The sequence below is a fragment of the Ptychodera flava genome, chromosome 3 (assembly GCF_041260155.1).
Source record: "Ptychodera flava strain L36383 chromosome 3, AS_Pfla_20210202, whole genome shotgun sequence".
NCBI lineage: Eukaryota > Metazoa > Hemichordata > Enteropneusta > Ptychoderidae > Ptychodera > Ptychodera flava.
In genome coordinates, this window is record NC_091930.1 from 23,650,702 (window position 1) to 23,670,756 (window position 20,055).

A 20,055-nucleotide genomic window follows, 5' to 3' on the forward strand; every position below is an offset into this window, starting at 1 on the left:
GTTCTGCAATTCAAATTTTAAATCATGTCTTTTTTATTTTTTCTGTAATCTTATATGTTAAAGTTTCCAAATTTTCAAGTTTCTACTTTGAAAAATAGTTATATGTAAACAAGCTCCCTATGTGCTTGATGTTTAGTTAGTAAGTTCAGATCATTTTCTTCCTGGTTGTAAATTACATTCATTTCTGTGCACAGGGCAACCACTTGTTGTCAATACTTTACTTCGAAATACTCTTAGTTTGTTTTTCGTTTTTTATAACATTATGCTCTCATTAATTGTCTTTTGCAACGTTATTATTAGTTGTAAGGCCTCCCGTTTAATATACTTTTGTGTTGAAAGCCATTTATTCAAGTCAACAGAAATTGCCAAGTGGCGTTTTCTAGACCTAACAATGTTATGTCTAAATAAGTGACTTAATTAAAAGAACAATTCCAGACCATATTCACTCATGTACATAGCGTAGGTTTAAGACAATTTCAAATTGAACCACTGGATTTTTCTAACTAAATTTGCCTCAACACCAATTATAAAAAAACACATCATTCTCCATCTTAAAGTTTTTGTTTAAACTGTGTCTATATTATCTTTATTTGTAAATAGACACGGCGATTTGAATTGGTGTCAACTACAAAGCGTAAGAATGAAAAAAACAACAACAAATCTTTAAAGTCAGCATTGACGACATGGCAGCAGACGGCTGACTCTTGTTTACTTTTTGCAAGTCGAGTGACAACAACGTCAGGTTAGGTTTAAAAATAGATTTAGTGTCAACTCCGAGTCAGTGAGGACGGCTGATAAATTATCGCCGAAGATCGCATTTTGGAACTACATAAACCAATCACAGTAAAGAATTCGTACAAAACGCGAGGTCAGCATGGGTCATACATTTCAATGCCTTCTTGTTAGGGGTGAACGATCAAAATGGAAGGGTTTTTAAGGGAGATGCTGGCTAGGGTGTAACGCCACTCATCCCCCCCCCCCATAAAAAGAGAAACAAACAAGCAGGCAAATAAAAATTAAAACGCTTCCTGAAGACAAAATGATTCAATATGCCTCAATCCAGAGTCCGAAAATGTTATGGATTTAATACAGCAGTCTTGAAAAGAAATTGAAAATTATCGTTGAGTTTACTTTCATGGCTGTGCACTAATGAAATTATGGACATGAATAAAAAAAACACCTTACCTATGTACATCTAACTGATAATTTCTATTAGTACAAGTAAATACCTAATACTGTGTATATATTCCTACTAAATTCTTTAACAGTTTATTGTGTTGATTGTATTATTAATTATATTGACATTATTCGAAATTCCTGTGTTTGTACCTCTACTTAAATAAATAATATTTCAGGTCTGGTAAGCAATTTTATGTCCAGCAAACTAATCACAGTGACCGATCTGGTACTTGGTTATGATATTGATGTTTGAAAACTGTATAACTAGGCTGATATTTAATCGTTGTTATTGTTGTGTGTTAAGGACTTAAATTTACTGTAATAGCAAGCTTTGTAGGGTAAATGCCTGATTGGATGTCTCTTACACTTGTTATTTTGAAAGGTGAATTTTTGTTCGCATCTGTTCTACAATTTAAGTTTTCAATCATGTCTATTTTTTCTGTAATCTGACATGTTATACTTTCCAAATTTTCAGGTGTTTACTTTTGAAAAATATTTATATGTAAACAACTCCTTTTGTGCTTGATATTTCGTTACCAAGTTAAGATCATTTTCTTCCGGGTTGTAAATTACATTCCTTTTTCTGCACAAAGCCACCACTTGTTGTCAATACTTTACTCCGCAATACTGTTTTTTATAAAATAATGCTCTAATTAATGGTCTTTGGCGACGTTACCATTGGTTGTAAGGCATCAAATTTAATATGTTTTTGTGTTTAAAGCCGTTTATTCAAGTCAACAGAAAAATTGCCAAATGATGTTTTCCAGGCCTAACAATTTTATGTCTAAAATGAGTGACTGAATTAAAATAAAAAAAATTCCATACAATATTCACTCATGTACAGAGCGTAGGTTTAAGACAATGTCAAATTGACCTACTTAATATTTCTGACTACATTTGTGTCAACACCAATTATAATAAACACATCATTCTCCATCTTAAAGTTTTTTGTTGAAACTGTGTCTATATTATCTTTAGTTGTAATTAGATACGGCGATTGGAACTGGTGTCAACTAGAAAGTGTACGAATGAAAAAACAACAACAAAAATCTTTAAAGTCAGCATTGACAACATGGCAGCTGACGGCTGACTCTTGTTTACGTTTTGCATGTCCTGTAAAAAGAAGGTCAAGCTAGGTTTAAAAATAGATTTAGTGTCAACCCCGAGTCGGTGAGGACGACTGATAAATTATCGCCGAAGATCGCATAATGGAACTACATAAACCAATCACTGTAAAGAAGTCGTACAAAACGCGAGGTCAACATGGGTCATATATTCAAATACCTACTGTTTTTGGTGAACAGTCAAATTTCAGTGTCGGCAAATCGCATCGTACGAGGAGAGCGGCAGCCATTATTTACTTTATTTACTATCGAATTCCAATAATTCTGGAACACTCCCAAACTGATGACGTCTAGGGTACATATCTATATTGTTTGTTAAAATGTCACAGCTTATTATACGATAATGTCACAGGGCTGGGACGATACTGGCAAGTGTATATCATATCATATCATATCATATCATATCATATCATATCATATCATATCATATCATATCATATCATATCATATCATATCATATCATATCATTTCAATGAACAGAAATCTTCCTATATCAATGTGAACTCTAAACATTTTATTGTGATAGTAATGCTTCCTTTCTGTATATTTTTAAATAAAGACGAGACGAGTAAACCAACTGAAAGCAAGCCAGAAACAATAGCAGTGTATGCTATATCAAGCAAACAGAAACATGGTCAGAAAGTCGACAGAGACATCCTAACTGTAAACCCTTATCAGTCTCCGGAAGCAACCTACGCAGTTTCGGCTAAGCAGAAAAAAACATCAGCCAAGAAATCTGCCAGTGATGCTGAGCAGAGCAAGACAGGTGAAGGTCACCCCGATCAAGCAGCACTGTATGCTGTATCAAGCAAACACAAACACAGTGGGAAACTCGACGAAGATGCTGTAACCGTACACTCTGATCAAACTCCGGAAGCAACCTACGCAATTTCGGCCAAGCAGAAAAAATCAAGAGCGAAGAAATCTGTCAGTGACGTTGAACTGAGCAAGACCGATGAAGATCACCCTGATCCTGCAGCACTGTATGCTGAATCAAGCAAAAAGAAACACAAACGGAAGAAAAAGGTGACAAATATATTATTCTGAACCTCAAGGCATTGTCATTTTATGAATGACTGAAACATATCAAAGAAAACATATAAAAAAATATTCAGATCATTACATATGATTTGGCAGATTCAGTATTTCATTATATATTTGGATGTATAATATATATCACTGTGCCTTTAACACACACTGAATTAAATGTATCTTGCATTAAGGTTCCAAGACAAGAAATTTGACCTTTTTAATCTAACAATATTCTAACAGTTAATAAGCTCAAAACCCCCATAAAGTATACACTTTCTGAAAGCCTAGATATACAGGAACATTTTGATAACCACAGTGTCACCATTGTTTACATAACTATCACGTGACAAGGTAATTTGCATAACCTTTCAAAAATCGGTTTTCCCTATGTTTTGTCTCAATACCTCAAAATATCTTACTCAAACTTGCTGGAATGCAAGCTGTCACAATGCTCTTCCAAAGTTTGTCTCAGATTTTTCATATCTTGCTTAGTTTTTTTTGGAGCACAATTTTAAAGAAATCAACTATGGTAAAATTCACTGCCCTGGAAGTTTTTCCGGCATAAAACTGTTAAGAAGGTTTAAAAAAATTCTGAGACACACTTTTAAAGACCCATAGGACAGCTTGCACTCACATAAATTTCAGCCGCATATCTTAAAGCATTGAAACAAAACATAGGGAAAACCGATTTTTGAAAGGTTATGCAAATTACCTGTCACGTGATAGTTATGTAAACAGTGGTGACACTATGGTAACCAGAATGTTCCCCTATATCTAAGCTTTCCGAAAATATACAATTTACAGGGGTTCTGAGCTTCTTAAACACTACAGAATTGTTAGTTTAAAATGGTCAATTTCTTGTCTTGGAACCTTAACACTACGCTCTCTTCCAAACAATGTCATAATTCCATATCCCACTTTTTCAGGATAAATCAAAAGGTGATATAACGTATGCAGACCTGGATTTGCCACCCACTGGTTCTGAGCAGCAGCCAAAGAGGATGCCTGCAGAAGAGATGATTCAATATGCCTCAATCCAGATTCCGGAAAAGTAATCGATTGAATACAGCAGACTTGAAGAGAAATTAATAAAAAAAATTGTACCGTTCACTTTCATGGCCGTGCACTACGAGGTGAATAACAAACATCTTACGTATGTACATCAAACTAATAAATTCTATTAGTTCAAGTAGTCATATACCTAATACTGTGTATATATCCCAACTAAAACTTAATGTTATTACTCTTAAACGGTATATTGTGTTGATTATATTTAATTTATTAATTATATTGACATTATTCGAAACTCCTGTGTTTGTATCTCTACAGCCATAATAATATTTAAGGGCTGGTAACCAAGTTTTATGTCAAGCAAATATTTACAGTGACAAATTCGGCACTTGCTAATGATAGACCTGAATTTTTGAGCTGTCAAACTGATAAGCTGATTTTAATTTTGATATAGTTGTGTATTAAGGACTTAACTCTACTATAATAGGAATCTTTGTAGGAAAATGCCTGATTTGGATTCTCTTAGACTTTTATTTTTAATTTATTTTTCTGTAATCTGATATGGTAAAGTTTCCAATTTTCAAGTTTCTATTTTTGAAAAATATTGTATATGTAAATATGCTCCCAATGCGCGTGATTTTTAGTTACTAAATTCGGATCATTTTCATCTGGGTTGTAAAGTACATTCCTTCAAGTTTCTGTGCACAGGGCAACCACTTGTTGTCAATACTCTACTTCGAAATAATCTTAGTTTTTGCGTTTATAAAATTATAAAATTATGCTCTAATTAATTGTCTTTGGCGACATTAGCATTAGTTGTAAGGCCTCCCATTTAATATATTTTTCTGTTTAAAGCCGTGTATTCAAGTCAACAAAATTGCCAATTGATGTTTTCTAGGCCTAACAATGTTATGTCTAAAATGAGGTACTAAATAAAAAAAAAAAAAAAAATTCAAGACCATATTCACTCATATACATAGCGTAGGAATTGAACCACTGGATTTTTCTGACTAAATTTGTATCAACACCAATTACAAAAAAACATATTATTCTCCATCTTAAAGTTTTTGTTGAAACTGTGTCTATATTATCTTTAGTTGTAATTAGATACGGCAATTGGAACTGGTGTCATTTGGAAAGCGTAGGAATGAAAAAAAAAAACAAATCTTAAAAGCCAGCAATGATAACATGACAGCCGCCGGCTGACTCTTGTTTACTTTTTGCAAGTCCAGTGAAAAAAACACGTCAGGCTAGGTTTAAAAGTAGATTTAGTGTCAATTCCGAGTCAGTGAGGACGGCTGATAAATTATTGCCGAAGATCGCATTGTGAAAATACATAAACCAATCACAGTAAAGAATTCGTACAAAACGCCGAGGTCAGCATGGGTCATACATTTCAATGCCTTCTTGCTTGGGGTGAACGGTCAAAATAGCTGGGGTTTTTTAATGAAGATGCTGGCTAGGGTGTAACGCCACTCACCCCCACCCCCCATAAAAAGAAAAAAAAGCAAGCAGGCAAACAAAAAATAAAACGCTTGTGAAGAAGAGGTGATTCAATATGCCTCAATCCAGATTCTAAAAAAAGTAATCGAGTGAATACAGCAGTTTTGAAGATAAATTAAAACTAATCGCAGCGTTTACTTTCATGGCCGTGCACTACTGAAATTATGGACGTGAATAAAAAACATCTTACCTATGTACACCAAACTGATAATGTATATTAGTACAAGTAATCATTTACGTAATAATGTGTAAATATTCAAACTAAGTATGTTAAAAACTGAATGTTTTTATTCTTTAACAGTTTATTGTGTTGATTGTATTATTAATTATATTGACATTATTCGAAATTCCTGTGTTTGTACCTCTACATATGTACATAATATTTCAGGTCTGGTAATCAATTTTTATGTCGAGCAGAATAATAACAGTGACCAATCCGGTACTTGCCAACGATAGACCTGATGTTTTAGAACTGTCAAACTAGGCTGATATTTCATCTGATATCGTTGTGTATTAAGGACTTAAAGTTAATGTCACTGCATGAAAACGCAATAATACAGATAAATTCACATTAATGAGTTGCCTGTATTATAAAATAATACATGTGAATGCACGTGAATCCACATGAATACAGGCTTGCTGAATACAAGCAATGGATTATTAACTGTATTCATCTGTATATGCACTCTTCAGCTAAAATACAGGCAATAATCCATGCAAATACAGTAAGTATTATCGCGTTTTTATGCAGTATGTAATAGCAAGCTTTGTAGGGCAAATGCCTAATTGGATGCCTCTTACACTTTTATTTTCTGACAGGCGCATTTTGTTCACAGCTGTTGTGCAATTTAAGTTTTCAATCATGTCTATTTTTATTTTTTCTGTAATCTCATATGTTAAAGTTTCCAAATTTTCAGGTTTTTACTTATGAAAAATATTTACATGTAAACTAGCTCCCTATTTGCTTGATATTTAGTTACTAAGTTCAGATTTTTTTCGTCCGCGTAGTAAATTACATTCATTTCTGTGCACAGGGCAACCCCTTGTTGTCAATACTTTCCTTAGAAATAATCTTTGTTTTTGATTTTTATAAAATTATGCTCTCATTAATTGTCTTTGGTGACGTTACCCTTAGTTGTAAGGCCTCACATTTAAAGCCGTTTATTCAAGTCAACAGAAATTGCCAAATGACGTTTTCTATACCTAACAATGTTATACCTAAAACGAGTTACTAAATTAAAAGAAACAATTCCAGACCATATTCTCAAATTTACATAGGTTTAAAATAATTTCAAATTGAACCATTGGATTTCTCTGACTACATTTATGTCAACACCAATTAAAATGAACATATCATTCTCCACCATAAAGTTTTTTTGTTTTTTTTTTGAAATTGTCTATTATATGTAGCTCAGCTAATAAGACATGGCGATTTAAACTTGTGTCAACTAGAAAGCTAAGGATTTGTAGAAAACATTTTTTTAAAGTTAGCATTGACGACATGACAGCCGCCGGCTGACTCTTGTTTACGCTTTGCAAATCCAGTGAAAAAACCGTCAGGCTAGGTTTAAAAGTAGATTTAGTGTCAATTCCGAGTCAGTGAGGACGGCTGATAAATTATTGCCGAAGATCACATTGTGGAAATACATAAACCAAACACAGTAAAGATTTTTTATAGAACACGATGTCAGTGTGGGTCATACAATTCAGTGCCTACTTGTTCGTGGTGAACCGTCGAAATGGAAGGGTTTTTCAATGACATGCTGGCTAGTGTGTAATTCCACTCACCCCCACCCCAAGGGAGGGAAACAAGCAAGTAGGCAATTAAAAAATGAAACGCTTCCTTATGACGTGTTCAAATTACCCGGAAACCCGCCTAGTGCCTTAATGCGGGTTTTTAATTCTTTACAGCGGCATTTATGTTTGCTTAAAATACACAGTGAATTATATGCTTTCAGTTTAACGACTTGATATCGTTAATTGAGAATACAGACAAAAGAAACCTGTACTTTGAAACTGAAATGCGAATGTCGTTATCGTCACCGTATGTATTACCTCTATTTGTAACAATCAACCCTATTTGTAAAAAAAACAACAACATAAATTTCGAAAAAAAAACTTTGCCGTATTTGTTGAAATCTTAATGAAATATGCATATTTGTATGTTTAGGGGCAATTTTCTTTTTTTTCTTGTCGAAACTCATTTTTTCTGAAACTGCTTTTGTTACAAATTTGCTTGATTGTTACAAATAGGGGTGACGTATCAACCCTATTTGTGACAATCAACCTTTTTTATACAGTGGTTTAATAGGAAAAAGATGCTGTGCGGTGACTGCAAAATGTAACAAAATTTTGTAACAAAACCTAATTTGCAAAAAACTTATTATATTATTATATTGTATTATTAATTATATCGACATTATTCAAAAACTCCTGTCTTTGTACCTCTATTACGTGAATGGTATTTTAGGGCTGTAATTACTTTTCATGTCTAGCAATCACAGAGACCGATCCAGCACTTGCTAATGATAGACCTTATGTTTTTGAGCTGTCAAACTAGGCTGATTTTAATTGTGATATCTCTGTGTATTAAGGACTTGACGTTACTGCAATAGATAGCTTTGTAGGGCGTATATCTGATTGGATGTCTCCCGCATTTGCAATTCATTAGGTGCGTTTTGTTCACAGTTGTTCTGCAATTCAAATTTTAAATCATGTCTTTTTTATTTTTTCTGTAATCTTATATGTTAAAGTTTCCAAATTTTCAAGTTTCTACTTTGAAAAATAGTTATATGTAAACAAGCTCCCTATGTGCTTGATGTTTAGTTAGTAAGTTCAGATCATTTTCTTCCTGGTTGTAAATTACATTCATTTCTGTGCACAGGGCAACCACTTGTTGTCAATACTTTACTTCGAAATACTCTTAGTTTGTTTTTCGTTTTTTATAACATTATGCTCTCATTAATTGTCTTTTGCAACGTTATTATTAGTTGTAAGGCCTCCCGTTTAATATACTTTTGTGTTGAAAGCCATTTATTCAAGTCAACAGAAATTGCCAAGTGGCGTTTTCTAGACCTAACAATGTTGTGTCTAAAATGAGTGATTTAACTGAAAGAAAACAATTCCAGACCATATTCACTTATGTACATAGCGTAGGTTTAAGACAATTTCAAATTAAACCATTGGAATTTTTCTAACTACATTTGTGTCAACACCAATTATAATATAAATATCATTCTCAATCTTAAAGTTTTTGTTGAAATTGTGTCTATATTATTTTAAGTTGTAAATAGATACGGCGATTGGGACTTGTGTGAACTAGAAAGCGTAGGAATGAAAAAGAAACAACAACAACAATTCTTTAAAGTCAGCATTAACACCATGACAGCCGCCGACTGACTCTTGATTGCGTTTTGCAAGTCAAGTGAAAACAACGTCAGGCTAGGTTTAAAAATAGATTTAGTGTCAACCCCGAGTCAGTGATGACGGCTGATAGATTATCGCCGAAGATCGCATTGTGGAACTACATAAACCAATCGCAGTAAAGAATTCGTACAAAACGCCGAGGTCAGCATGGGTCATACATTTCAATGCCTTCTTGTTAGGGGTGAACGATCAAAATGGAAGGGTTTTTAAGGGAGATGCTGGCTAGGGTGTAACGCCACTCATCCCCCCCCCCCATAAAAAGAGAAACAAACAAGCAGGCAAATAAAAATTAAAACGCTTCCTGAAGACAAAATGATTCAATATGCCTCAATCCAGAGTCCGAAAAAGTTATGGATTGAATTCAGGAGTCTTGAAGAGAAATTGAAAATTATCGTAGGGTTTACTTTCATGGCTGTGCACTAATGAAATTATGGACGTGAATAAAAAACACCTTACCTATGTACATCTAACTGATAATTTCTATTAGTACAAGTAAATACCTAATACTGTGTATATATTCCTACTAAATTCTTTAACAGTTTATTGTGTTGATTGTATTATTAATTATATTGACATTATTCGAAATTCCTGTGTTTGTACCTCTACTTAAATAAATAATATTTCAGGTCTGGTAAGCAATTTTATGTCCAGCAAACTAATCACAGTGACCGATCTGGTACTTGGTTATGATATTGATGTTTGAAAACTGTATAACTAGGCTGATATTTAATCGTTGTTATTGTTGTGTGTTAAGGACTTAAATTTACTGTAATAGCAAGCTTTGTAGGGTAAATGCCTGATTGGATGTCTCTTACACTTGTTATTTTGAAAGGTGAATTTTTGTTCGCAGCTGTTCTACAATTTAAATTTTCATCATGTCATCATGTCTATTTTTCATGTCCAAATTTTCAGGTGTTTACTTTTGAAAAATATTTATATGTAAACAACTCCTTTTGTGCTTGATATTTAGTTTCTAAGTTAAGATCATTTTCTTCCGGGTTGTAAATTACATTCCTTTCTCTGCACAAAGCCACCACTTGTCAATACTTTACTCCGAAATGCTGTTTTTTTTAAAATAATGCTCTAATTAATGGTCTTTGGCGACGTTACCATTGGTTGTAAGGCCTCAAATTTAATATATTTTTGTGTTTAAAGCCGTTTATTATCAAGTCAACAGAAAAATTGCCAAATGATGTTTTCTAGGCCTAACAATTTTATGTCTAAAATGAGTGACAGAATTAAAAGAAAAAAATTCCAGACAATATTCACTCATGTACATAGCGTAGGTTAAGACAATTTCAAATTGACCTACTTAATTTTTCTGACTACATTTGTGTCAACACCAATTATAATAAACATATCATTCTCCATCTTAAAGTTTTTTGTTGAAACTGTGTCTATATTATCTTTAGTTGTAAATAGATACGGCAATTGGAACTGCTGTCAACTAGAAAGCGTACGAATGAAAAAACAACAACAAAAATCTTTAAAGTCAGCATTGACAACATGGCAGCTGACGGCTGACTCTTGTTTACGTTTTGCATGTCCTGTAAAAAGAAGGTCAAGCTAGGTTTAAAAATAGATTTAGTGTCAACCCCGAGTCGGTGAGGACGACTGATAAATTATCGCCGAAGATCGCATAATGGAACTACATAAACCAATCACTGTAAAGAAGTCGTACAAAACGCGAGGTCAACATGGGTCATATATTCAAATGCGTACTGTTTGGGGTGAACAGTCAAAATGGCTGGCTTTTTTAATGAGATGCTGGCTAGGGTGTAACGCCACTGCCCCCCCCCCATAAAAAGAGAAACAAGCAAGCAGGCAAACAAAAATAAAACCCTTCCTGAAGAAAAAGTGATAGCCAGATTCCGAAAAACTTATGGATTGAATACAGCAGCCTTGAAGAGAAATTAAAAATAATCGTAGCATTCACTTTCATGGCCGTGCGCTATTGAAATTATGGACGTAAATAACAAACATCTTCCCTATGTACATCAAACTAATAATTTATATTAGTACAAGTAATCATATACCTAATACTGTGTATATATTCCAACTAGCATATTAACAACTTGATATAATTATTCTTTAACAGTTTATTGTGTTGATTATATTATTAATTATATTGACATTATTCGAAATTCCTGTGTTTGTACCTCTACATACATAATTAATATTTCAGGTCTGGTAACCAATTTTTATGTCCAGCAAACTAATAACAGTGACCGATCCGACACTTGCTAATGATATACCTGATGTTTTAGAACTGTCAAACTAGGCTGATATTTAATCGTTGTTATCGTTGTGTATTAAGGACTTAAAGTTACTGTAATAGCAAGCTTTGTAGGGCAAATGCCTGATTGGATGTCTCTTACACTTCTATTTTTTGATTGGTGAATTTTGTTCACAGCTGTTCTGCAATTAAAGTTTTAAATCATGTCTATTTTTATTTTTTTCTGTAATCTCTTATGTTAAAATTTCCAATTCTTCATGTGTTTACTTATGAAAAATATTTTATATGCAAACAACTCCTTATGTGCTTGATATTAAGTTAAAAGGTTTAGATCATTTTCTTCTGGGTTGTAAATTACATTCATTTCTGTGCACAGGGCAACCACTTGTTGTTAATACTTTACTTCCCAATACTCTTTGTTTTTGCTTTTTTTTATAAATTATGCTCTCATTAATTTATTATAGCGACGTTACCATTAGTTTTAAGGCCTCCCATTTAGTATATTTTTGTGTTTAAACCCGTTTATCCAAATTAGAGGAAATTGCCAAATGATTTTTTCTAGGCCTGACAATGTTATATCTAAAACGAGTTACTAAATTAAAAGAAACAATGCCAGACCATATTCACACATGTACATAGAGTAGGTTTAAAATTATTTCAAATTGAACCACTGGATGTTTCTGACTACATTTGTGTCAACACCAATTATGATAAACATATCATTCTCCATCTTAAAGTTTTTGTTGGAACTGTCTTTATTATAGCTGTAATAAGAATGGCGAATGTAACTGGTGTCAACTAGAAAACAAAGGAATGGGAGAAACAAATCTTTGAAGTCAGCACTGATGACATGACAGCCGTGGGCTGACTCTTGTTTACGTTTGCAAGTCCAGTGAAAACGTCAGGCTAGGTTTTAAAATATATTTTGTGTCAACTCGGAGTTAGTGAAGACGGCTGCTATATTATCGCCAAGGATCGCATTGTGGAACGACAAAAAACGATCACAGTAAAGAATATGTATAAAACAAGAGGTCAGAATGGGTCATACATTTCGATGCCTACTTGTTTGTGGTGAACCGTCGAAATGTAAGGGTTTTTCAATGACATGCTGGCTAGTGTGTAGCTGCACTAATCCCCCAAAAAGAAACAAGCAAGCAGCCAAACAAAAAAAATGAAAGGCTTCCTTATGACGTGTTCAAATTACCGGGAAACACGCCTAGTGCCTTAATGTGTGTTTTTAATTCTGTACAGCAGCATCGATGTTTGTTTAAAATACGCAGTGAATTATATGCCTTCAGTTCAGCGACTTGATATCGTTTATTGAGAATACAAACTAAACGTAACTTGTACTTTGAAACTCAAATTAGAATGTTGTTATCGTCATCGTATGCTTTAAACAAAACAACACCATACCATACTCACTTAAGTGTATATCTAAGTGTCGAGACAACATCAAATTGAACCATTAGAATATTTTTGATTGCATGTGCGTCGACACCAATTATTATAAACATGTAATTCTTCCTCTCAAAGTGATGGTTGAACATTTGTTTATATGTTTAGCTGTTATTATATAGTAGTAAATTAGGCAGTGTACAGGCTTGACGATATTACAACGTTCGATCTTGTATATACATTTTCCGGCTATAGAGTCTGTATGAATTTATTATTAAGTTAACTGATATAACATGATAAATAACGTACGTCGTACACCAGATCTTTCTGTTTAGGATAACATTAGAAGGGGTGAGTAGAAATAACAGGACCAGCAGATCTCCTAGTGATGCTGGAAAATAACATTGGAATAATCGATGAATCTAAAATGTATAACATTCTATTGCATTATAAATGTTTTTACCGTGGTATTTTTGAGTATATTACTTCAGTATTGACTGTCTCCTTTTTATTTACATTAGGAGATCTCTTACGTCCACACTCTGACACTTTTAGGAACAAATCAAGAAGAAATACTCGTAAGTATTATACATCACATATGGAGCGCAACAATTCAACAGGGTGAGGTCACAAACAGTCCAATGAACACTCTCAGAGGCCATGCTGGTTTCAACTCTCGTTGCTGGGTAATATCTTACTTCCTTAGAAAAGTATAAAAGCAAAAAATGTAGTAACTGCTTATAACATATACATTTCAGGTCCGGTTTTAAGTTCAGCTATCAAATTATGGCGATTGGAGATCTTGGTTAACTATAAGGAATAGTGGAAACGAAATCTTTAGTCGTCAGCATAGATGACGTGATAGCCAATTCAACGTCAGGTTTTCCACGACAGAGGTAGATTTCAAAACAGAATTAGTCCCAACTCTCTGCAGACGGTCGATAAATTACTGCCAAAGATCTCAATTTGGAACTACAGGAAGCAAACAAGATAAGGAGCTCGTAGAACATAAGGTCAGCGTAGGTCATACATTTCAATGCCTAGTTGTATAGGGTGAACGTTTACAATGGAAGGGTCATGAAGTCTTTTCACTGAGATGCTGGCTTAGTGTGTAGTAGGCTAACATCCATGTCGCGGCCAAAAATAGAAACAAGCTAACCATTTCCTCATGACGTCCTCAAGCTTGAAGACATGTCGCAATCCTCAAAATATTGTTATTCTTTCCTGGTTACCTGCTACGGCAGGGTTGATGTCAGCATAAAATATACAGTGTATAAAAAGATAATGTGTTCAGTTGTATTGACTCTACACCTTTCATTGAGAATATAGGGACTTAAAGTTTGAAATATAATATCTAATTAAAATTCAATGGTTTCTGTTGTCATGTCCTAGTATCCTCCTCTTGGACATTTCTGATATAATATCTAATTAAAATTCAATGGTTTCTGTTGTCATGTCCTAGTATCCTCCTCTTGGACATTTCTGATGAATAGTTTCTGTTATCGGTTCAATTTGGCTAATTGTATTTTATTTTGTGTCATCATAATATGCTTCGCACGAATATAGCCTTCTGATTGGCTGGAGCTAGTTGTAATGAGCACCACACTGCCTACAAGTAGAGCTGACTCAAAAGAGACCAAGGATTTAATCAGTATTACCAAATGTACCCTGTGCTTAATACTTGAGCTCATAATTCAAAGTAATTTTAAGTCATTTCTCAAAAAATGTCAATCTTGATTCTTGATATCTAGATTCAGAATGCTAAAAACAGTCTTTCCCTGTGCAATGATAAGAGTTGAATACAAGAACTTAAAAAAAACCAATTTGTTGACACGTAATGCATTCTCTTTTGAAATATAATAAATTAGTCTCCGGCTCGCAGTTTTCATATGCTTAGACTAAGAAAATATACTCTGCGTCCAAAATGTGCCAGTGGTTTTATTGATTAATGAATTTTTAAGGTATAGGCCAGATAGTGACCAAGTAAATTTTGGTTTACTGAAGCTCTATTGATAATTTCAGGAAAATAATATCAAGAGTTTGGTCATCCACAGTCTTCAATTTAATGCAGAATTAAAGTTTACAAAGTTTGGCACCCATAATCATAGTCTGTGCTGCCTTTAATTTCGACACGATGACCTCAGTCAATTTACGATGGAACGCGGAAAAGTCTCTGAAAAAAATAAGCTGTGCTATTTTTCATAGTACAACGGTTGCATGACACAGTTGTTAGAAAGTAGTCATGACAGCGGGGGTGGCCAATTGATTATCGTTGAAAGAAATGTCAAAGGCCGCAAGAAGATGATACACAAACAAGCAAGACCTAAAATGTGCCGCTGAGGGCGTCCACCCATGAGCAGTCTCTGTAAGTTATTTTAGCTGCCAAAATATCGAACGTCTTTTCTCTTTTTAAACAAACCATTCAGCGTAACATATGAGTCAGTGTAATTTGTTTTGTGTGTCTTTTCATTCAAGGTTTTTTAATGTGTACAATATTATATATTGTTAATTCGAATGTATTTTGTCAACTTTTCACATTATTGTAATTTCTCTTATTTTTTAAATCACTTTTGTAATTATGTAAGTGCACACGCACGCATATATGAACACAGAGAAAACTTGACCGTTTATATTTGAGATAAGTAGGTGCCTGGGTTGTGCATGCCCGAATACTAATGGTAAAGGATGTCTACTTCTATACGTTATATCCTTTAAGATAGAGCTGATCATAACTGACGTCATTGTTCTCTCATTAATATGCACAAATAGACATTTGTCCGCATTTTCAAATTATGCATGCAAGAATGACGAAAGGCCAACATAGTTGGGGACTGCTTCTTTACTTATGAATACATAAAGACATATTCACGACTCAAAATTGTTACTGCAAAACAGCAAGGTGTGCAACATTGACAAAATTTGCCATCATGTCAAGCAACAGTGTCGCATGTCGAACGCGCAGAGCAATATTTAACAACAAATCTGTAACAGTAAAGAGCACTATTGCAGGTACGGTTTTAATTTGTTCAGAAGGCACAGAGGCGTGGTAAACAAGGACAAATGCTGCGGTGACCCTTTAGACCAGACTGCAGTCGTAAGTCAGGTAGAATGGTCACATACAGCGTTGGACTACAACGTCATGGTAGAGGCGAGGAAGTTGTGGCAGTGTAGGCAAACGTGAAAGGTCAGCTATCGACGATGTCGTAAACGCTTCAAATGATATGAACTAATTAAGTGCAGTGACCGTGTTTCGAAGGAATTTGTTGACTTACCTGGCTGTTTTGGAATGTCCTTTCTTGTCAAAATGTTGTCAGATTGAACACGGAAGGAGGGCATAGATGCGATGGACTGTAAAGTTACTCAATAATGTATTGTTTGTAAAAAAACGAAAGAACGTATTCGCAAACGCGCAAGGCGCAGTGTTAATATTAACATAGCGTGCCTGTACAAATCCGTAAGTTAAAGCACTCCATCTCTATAAGATGTCTACTTGTAATATTGAATTGATAGCATATAAATTCTTATCGTTATCCATTTATTCATTGAATACATCATGTTACTTATATACTATGTTTCCCTTTTCCTCAAATCAGTGGTTGGACTTAAAGTTTGTGATGTACCATTCAATCAACATGACCATATCACAGATTGACAAGATGTTTTTTCTAACCCTTTTTGTCTCATTAAAGTCTAGTATTTTTTTTCTATTCTGAAATGGTTACCATCCCTTAGGTACGTCCATCCAAAAATATTTTCAGTTTTCCCAGTGACGTCCCGTCGATGAGAACTTTTATTAGGTCACTGACGATATTGTTACTCACTACTCTCTCAATGCACTAGTGACCCTTGCAAGTGAACAAAAAATGGGCGCTTAGTTAAGACATAGAAAAAGGGATATCATAAAACATAGATGTATATGTTTACACTGTCATATGATGTTTGGTTCACGTCTCCATAGAGGAAATATACTAACAGAGCTTTCATCGAAATCGGATTCAAAATCAACCCTAATCATAGGAGGTGAATACCTTGAACCGTTATGTTGAAATTTAAAGGGAAAGTTTGCTACAGTTGCGGTATTGTTTGTTATTTCCTTGTGATATATGAAAGGCCATTAATACCAACATTGGATCAATGGTAAAAACTTGGGGGATATTTGTACCAGTCAGCATACGTTTATATGGTAAGGAAACTAGTTAAACATTAACAGTTTCGACACACCACGGCTCAGAGAAAGAAAACTACCGAAGTATTTTTAGTTAATATTTGTAATATTAATGCAATCTTGGACTGAAATATAATACTTGATGTCGATGTTAGGATGATTTAATCCTCAATGGTTGCCAAAAAAACAACCAGCCAACCAAACAAACAGTGCTACACAAGTTTACCAGGTCAATTACATCTTAACACTATATAGACCTAGTACGGCGCGCCAAATGTTTCAAAAATATTTATCGATTCAGTGCAAAAATAAACCGTCTTTCTCAATTGAAATAAAAATTCGGTCTCATTAGGAATGAAATAAGTAAGAAAAGTATAATTAAAAGACAAAAGACAGAAATGTCATTTAATACTTCATTTTAACTTGAGAAAAAAATCTTTTAAGCGTAATTAGGAAATAAACAATTTTCAACGATTTGAAAAAGTCATACATCCATACTTATCGACATACATACACGTATAATAGTTCGCGTAAAAGGTGCAATTAGTGCTGATTTTACAAAAAAAGGAAAAATATGTTATACAGTGGTACGTCCACAAAATTCACAAGAAAATCACTAAAAATCACTACTACCACTCGGAAAAAATAGTACAAAAAAAACGTGAACCACATACAGAAAATAATTATAAAAGAATCAGACAAAAAAGCCATGCATACATAAAATTATTTATGTACTTAAGAAAATTAAAAAGCACTACGTCTCATAATAAACGTACTATAGATAATCAAAAATATAATATGAATCACCAGCCGCTTTGACAGTAAAGAGAGAAAATCGGTGAAAAAATTCGGCAGTGATGGCTCTAAACAAAAGTGGATCTCATCTACAATAAAATAAAATAAAAAAACGAAAAAAATAAAAAAATGCCATGAACAGAGATACAAAAAAACGCGTGGGCCTGTGGAAAGAAAAAACAAAGGACTCGCCACAGCAAAAAGAAAAAAGAAAAAAAAGAAAAAAAGAAAAAAAACCAAAAAAACCCGAGCACTCGCCACAGAAAAAAAACAACAAGCCCGAAATTACAATTATTTTATTCAAAAAACTCATGGTTCACGTTTACTTCGATCAATGAATCCCCCCCCCCCAACAGCTGGGAATGCGATCACCCACATACTCCAATGTTTGACGAAATATTAATTGAGCATTTCAGTGATAACGTGACATCTTGAAACCTAGCTCTGTTTGGCTGGGCCCTGCTCTACTTGAAACCATACTTGATGAAATGAAGTGGGCAATATCACCTAAAAACGTCCAAGTTAACAGACTGAGTGAATAGTTCCAGAGAGTCAAGTTAACTGAGCCAATTTCAGGCAGTCCACAGGTCAGATCACGAGCAAGACGTACAACCCATGACCCTTCATAGCAACATTGCGAACGCGGTATGGCAGGGAGCCCACTGCAGGCCTTCCACCGAGCCGCACTGTCATCGCCTTTTGGCCTACATGATTCTACACAGTTTTATTCGTGTGGTTCGATACATCGGGTTCAAATACCATGATAATAAACCACCTCGTTGTTTGGTAATTCCTCGTCTATCCTCAAAGATCATCCAAATCATGATAAAATGAATAGTTTTGAAGAAATCTGCCGCGTGTTGAGAGAACGTCCATCGTTTTCCGTGTTCGACAAGACGAGCGACGCAACTGTAAAAGCCTTACGACTACGAGTATGGCGAGAGTGTCCGGCCTTCGCAACGCCAGACACTCTCACTATACTCGCAGGGCTAGACCGGCACATACACGACATGTCGATCCCCATTGCAGAAATCTTTATATCCACACAGTCCAATATATGGAGCTACGATATTTGTGCAGTAGCCTATACATAGCTCTGGGTGTCGGCAGGGCTGTGAGTTACCGTGCGTTATACGGCCTGACCGTATAACGCCGGTAACCACAGCCTACACTACCCCAGAGCTACAGTATACAGAGAAATAGCGGCTGCTTGATCAGTGTTTGTCGAGTCGGGCGAGTTCGCGTTCTACATGTAGGCCCTACTAGTGAAAACTAAACGTTGCCTCGAATTTAAACGGAGTGTTTCAGCCCGAGTATTTTTGCCTTTGCCACACTCCGTTCAGAGGCTAAACCCACGGGATACGTGTGTGGTTCGATACATAGCGGCCGCTGCTAGCTCTGCATGGCAGGGCTGTGTGTTACCGGCCCTGCCATGCAGAACTAGAGCGCTGCGCTGCGTGGTATCATGGATGTAAACATCCATGGTGGTATGCAATTTTACTATGCATACCCACACGGCGGCCGCTGTGTATCGAACCACACGTAACCGTGGTCTAGCGGCAAGCCATCGTTTTGTTGGGGTTTGGGCACAGACTGTCTATGGTTTGGGAGAGGCGGCCCTACACTTTACAGCGAGGGGATCGCTGGTTGCCGGCGTGTAGGCCTACTAGCGACGGGACCGCCGGCCGCTGGCTTACCACCTCGAGTGGACATTGGAGCGAGGGGACCGCTGGCAGCCGACGAACCACCACGGGTGTTTTGTCCACTTTTAACCAAAACTGGTAACTGTTTAATATCGAATGGGACGTGTCGGTAACTTGGACGTCCATGAGATGATATTGAAGACTAGAAGCTGAGAGTTATCGTTGAAATACCCCAAATATCTTGTCCAACATCCGAGTGTGATGATCCATAACCCTCTAGCATTAAACTGTAACAATCATGACGTTGACAATTATTCAATTTTCATATTGTGCTTTTTCTGCGGGATATCCCACTCTGTTTTCTTTTCTCGAACGGGCCTCTTTTTTTCTACTGAGTTTTTTTTTTTTTTTTTTGTTTTGTTTTTTTTTTTTTTTTTTTTTTTTTTTGGTAACCTCGTTTTTTTTGTAACCTCGCTTTGGTTTTTTCCCAAGCTGACCTCGTTTTGGTTTCTTTACAGCCTCAACGCCGGCGCGATCTCGGTCGAC

General features: G+C 35.2%; 1 protein-coding gene across 1 annotated transcript; it reads left to right on the top strand.

The window, feature by feature from the left end:
- Positions 1-2,804: 2,804 nt before the first annotated feature.
- On the top strand, positions 2,805-4,648 carry LOC139129781 (uncharacterized). Its single transcript, XM_070695471.1, has 2 exons — positions 2,805-3,329; positions 4,262-4,648. The coding sequence occupies exons 1-2, from the start codon at positions 2,832-2,834 to the stop codon at positions 4,388-4,390; spliced, it is 627 nt and encodes a 208-aa protein (XP_070551572.1). The 5' UTR covers positions 2,805-2,831; the 3' UTR covers positions 4,391-4,648.
- Positions 4,649-20,055: the final 15,407 nt, after the last annotated feature.

Bases quoted from the DNA above. Each gene is read 5' to 3' on its own strand.
- LOC139129781 (XM_070695471.1), top strand. From the start codon at position 2,832: ATGCTTCCTTTCTGTATATTTTTAAATAAAGACGAGACGAGTAAACCA. The intron at 3,330-4,261 runs GTGACAAATATA...CCACTTTTTCAG, and splicing joins AACACAAACGGAAGAAAAAG to GATAAATCAAAAGGTGATAT.